This window comes from Nicotiana attenuata, unplaced genomic scaffold, assembly GCF_001879085.1.
Source record: "Nicotiana attenuata strain UT unplaced genomic scaffold, NIATTr2, whole genome shotgun sequence".
Taxonomy (NCBI): Eukaryota; Viridiplantae; Streptophyta; class Magnoliopsida; order Solanales; family Solanaceae; genus Nicotiana; species Nicotiana attenuata.
Genome location: NW_017682326.1, coordinates 4,299 through 9,078, shown reverse-complemented (window position 1 = coordinate 9,078; position 4,780 = coordinate 4,299). Strand labels below are relative to the sequence as shown.

General features: G+C 37.8%; 1 protein-coding gene across 1 annotated transcript; it reads left to right on the top strand.

The window, feature by feature from the left end:
• Positions 1–590: 590 nt before the first annotated feature.
• On the top strand, positions 591–2,128 carry LOC109221994. The gene is made up of 3 exons (XM_019386413.1): positions 591–827; positions 912–1,776; positions 2,094–2,128. The coding sequence occupies exons 1-3, from the start codon at positions 591–593 to the stop codon at positions 2,126–2,128; spliced, it is 1,137 nt and encodes a 378-aa protein (XP_019241958.1).
• Positions 2,129–4,780: the final 2,652 nt, after the last annotated feature.

Genomic DNA, 4,780 nt, shown 5'->3' with positions numbered 1-4,780 from the left:
ATATGTGCATAACACGATCCTCAACAGAAGAATAAATATGAAGTCCTCAATAACCGAATACTACCTCAAATGGAATACATAAAGATCAACACCAGATAAAACGTCTGTTCAGATTATTTAACAGATAGCCACTTTGTAGTTACTTTACATTTACATAGGCTATTCTTTGTATAGGCCATTTTTGTAATTAGTTAGGCTATCATTGTAATAAGTAGTGAGTATAGTTAGTGGAGTTAGTTGTGTATATACATAAGACATTGTACATATATTTTGATGTAAGACGAAAATTATTTTTCTCTCCTCCATCTGTTTCTCGAAGCTTCTTTCTTCTTCACCCATTAGAGATCAATCTGAGCTTGCCGCCATTGCTGAGCTTCTGCATTTTGTTGTGGTATCAGAGCATAGGCTCCGATTTGTTTCGTAATCACTCGATTCAGTCGATTTCTGTCAAAGCTTCACTCAGTTTCCTCTCGTTTTCTCCTCTTTGAGAATTTTTGATTCGCTACAATTAGGGCAAAATTACAGAAGGTAAATTTCTGTTAATCCCTGATTGCTATCTGATAGTGAGACGATTTCTACATCTCTGAATCATGTCAACGGATGAGGAAGCGCTAGATTCATCTAGCCCGATGTACATGCATCCGTCAGAGAACGCCGGAATGATGCTGGTACCGGCGGCTTTCGACGACATTGGTTATAGATCCTGGAGAAGAGGAGTACTTAAGGCATTATCTATGAAGAACAAGGTCGGTTTTATCACTGGAAAGGTTAAGAAGCCAGATCCAACTCATGCCACATTCGATCAATGGGAACGATGTGACGACATGGTCACCTCCTAGATTCTCAACTCACTTTCAAAATATTTAGCTGACAGTTTGTAGTATGTCAAAGATGCGAAGGACTTATGGCAGGAATTAGAAGATAGATATGACCAAACTAACGGTGCCAAATTATATCAGCTTCAGAAGGAAATTAGTGATCTAAGTCAAGGAACTCTTGACATCACCGGGTACTATACCAAAATGAAAAATCTTTGGGAAGAACTTAACACCTTGAATGCACATGTCCAGTGCAATTGCACTTGCACTTGTGGAGCTAAGGCTAACATGCACAAAGCGGAACATGATAGAAGGTTAATTCAGTTTTTAATGGGATTAAATAAGGTGTACACTGTGGTGAGAGGTAGTATTTTGATGATGAATCCACTACCTAGTATTGCACAAGCATTTTCCATACTAATTCAAGAGGAGAAACAGAGGAAAGTTAAACCACACAGTCAGTTTGTGATGGAATCTGCATCTCTTAATGCAAGTACAGGAAATAACAATTTTAGGACCAATTACAACACAAGTGGATACAATACTAGAAATGCTGGAAACAATGCGAATAGAGGAGGATACAATTCGAACAAACCTCGCCTGTTTTGCGACTACTGCAAGAAGCCAGGGCATAGTAAGGATAAGTGTTTCAAACTCCGTGGGTATCCTCAGAATTCAAGGTACCCAAGCTATGGTAACAACAATAAAGGGAAGAGAATTGCATCAAATGTATTTCGAGCACCAAATGATGGATCTAATGCTTCAGAAGTCGAAGGAGATCATCATGAAGAGGGAAGAATTATGCATCACTTGACTCAAGAGCAATATGGAAAACTTTTCAACAATCTGGAAAAGCTTCAAGTAGCAAACACAAGGGAGAAATCTGGAGACATGAAGCTGACTGGAGGAGCTGTGAACTTTGCAGGTACAGTTGCTTGTTCTTCTTCTATTGAGCATGGTAATCAATTGCGTGAATGTTTTGATTAAAATGTTGATCAGTGGATCCTCGATTCCAGGGCCACAAATCATATGACATTCAATAAGAAATTACTAAGCAATATCAAGACCTTAGTCTACCCCTACTTAGTTTCCCTACCCAATGGATACAAAGTGAAGGTGCCACTTATTGGTGATGTGATCCTTAGTCCAAAATTCATTCTGAAAAAAGTACTTTATGTGCCCAGCTTCAAATTTAACTTGATCTCTGTTCATTCCCTAACTGTGCAATTAGATTGCATTGTTGTATTTACAAAATTCTCCTGTCTTCTTCTACAGGGCCCTTCACTGAAGAGGCCACTGGAGATTGGTGAAGTGAGGGACAACCTTTACTTTCATTGTACAAACTCGTGCAAAAGTAAGTCAATTTTACATGCTGCACTTGACACTACTGCTTTGATACACACCTCACACACAGCACCTTGTGCATCCACTTCCGCACACAATAGAAATAAAGTGCAGTCTACTAAAGACTAGATCAAACAATAATAATGAATGTCCTGTTTCAAATGTTTCTTCTTGTCCTTCCTTTGATGCTCATGAATCTTGTAATTCTGATCCTGTTCCTAATACATCTACTTATGAGAAATGCAATATAGACATCTTGTAGTATAATAGACTAGGCCATGTGCCTTTTGTCAAAATGAGAGACATCTCAGCTATCCCAACTACCTTTACACAAAAACAACCATTCTTCTGCCCTGTCCGTCCAATGGCCAGGCAGAGTAGATCCCTTTTCCCACAAAGTACCAAAAAAACACTTAAAATCTTTGAACTGTTACATGTGGATCTCTGGGGTCCCTATCACATTCAAACCTATGATGGATACAAATATTTCATCACTCTTGTAGATGATTACAGTAGGTCCACATGGACACATCTTCTCACTTGCAAGATCAATGCTCTACACATTATCAAAGCATTTGTTGCTATGGTAGAAAATCAATTCCAAACTACCATCAAAACAGTTAGGACAAACAATGGTCTGGAGTTTGTCCATGCTGCCAGCACCATGTTTTCCAAAGTAAAGGAATCATACATCAAAAGACTTGCCCTCATACTCCCCAACAAAATGGGATAGTAGAGAGAAAATACAAATATCTCCTTGAAACAACCAGAGCTTTGCTATACCAGTCCAAGGTATCCTTGCAATACTGGGGAGAATGCATACTTACCTCTACCTACCTAATAAATAGATTGCCATCATCCTCTATCAAAAAGAAGTGTCCATGTGAACTACTCTACCAGAAAACTTTATTCACATCTTAGGAGTTTTGGTTGCCTTTGCTTCCCAACCACTCTCAAAACACACAAGGACAAATTTGAACCTAGAGCCACTCCACATGCTTCCTAGGATACCCCTTTGGGACAAAAGGCTACAAGGTGTTAAATCTTGCCACAAAAAGGATACACATTTCAAAAGATGTATTATTTCATGAAAATATCTTTCCATTTAGTCTAAAATCAAGTTCTAATGATCTGTTTCCTAATCTTGGTAGTCCTTCTTTTCCATTACGTCAAATGCATTTGAATGTAGAAAATTCATGTACCAATTGATTCCAGCACAAATGATATTGTTACATCTCGCACTACATCATCCCACAATCACAATTTGGTGTCACCAACACTTGGATCTGAAATTCAAATTTCAGCCTGTGGAATACTTTTAGGGGGGAAGTTCTTAGATGCTGAAACTTTGGAAATTTTTCAGAGAGTTCCAAACTTGTTAATCAAGGCACTAGGGCTGCCTTTTATAGGCAAAGAAAGGGGGCAGAATGTTCTGAAAGTTTTTTACTAATTTTCCCCCCTTTTTGTTTTCAAAAATTATATTTTAATCCCTAATTTTATGGCTTGTTTCTCAAGTTACTGCTTTTAAAAAGCTGAAACTTACACTAAGACCCCTTCTAGAAGGATCTAGGGTGTTCTAGCTTTGTTTTCCTACCTGTGGAATGCCTATACTACCCTTACTTGAGTTCTAAAATTACCATGTCTTAACAAACCAGCCCATTTTAGATGCCTAAACTACCCTTGATTGCCCCTGAAATTACTAACCTCGTACAACTATAACCAAACAGTTTCCTAACTATGATTAACCAACTAAAGCTAGAATCAATAGTTCACAATCAAAACAGACCCTAAAACAAACTTAACTGGACAAATTGCCTGATTATGAAATTACATCCAATACTGGACTACAAAAAATCTAATTAAACCTAATTTATGAATTGAATTAATCCTAATAAAAAACGTGTCCTAAAATTGTTATTATTAAACTAAAGAGCACTAAACTAACAATCAAGGCAGATAATTCAAGATGATATAACAACTATAATGAATATGAAATCAAAATATCATAGTAGGAACAAAATTTAAAAACCTAATTATAACCAGAATCTTAGATCAAACAAAAATAAGAACCAGAATGCCAAAAATAAACAAAAATAGAACAACAAAAAATAAAAATCTAAAACAAAGAGAAAACAGAAGAAAAAATAAAAGAAAGATGAAATACCTCTGGACTTGGATTCAGACTCGACTCTGGTAGATTTCTTGGCCTTATTTGGGTTAAAACCGTCCTTAATCATGTGTTTTCGTAAGAAAACACATGATTAAGGGCTATTATAGCCCAAAATCAAAAAAGCCTCCAACATATAGCAATTAGGGTTCGGGATCATTCTTCGATCTGAAATTCGAGGGGATCGGGTGATATTTGAGGGTTATAAACTATGGATTCATGAAGAAGGAGATGAGGAGGATATATGGTGTAAGTTTGGGTTGGTTTGGGTGACGGCGCCGCCGTGCACGGTGGTGGCAACGTCACTGTTTTTGATATTCGAAAGGCTAGGCTAAGAATTGAAGGAAATTATTTTGGGGGTTGGAAAGAGGAGGGGAAGAAGGTTTAGGGGCGTAAATTTGGGCGCCATTGGAGACCGGCCGCCGCCGTGAGGCGATTTCCGGCGGCGGTT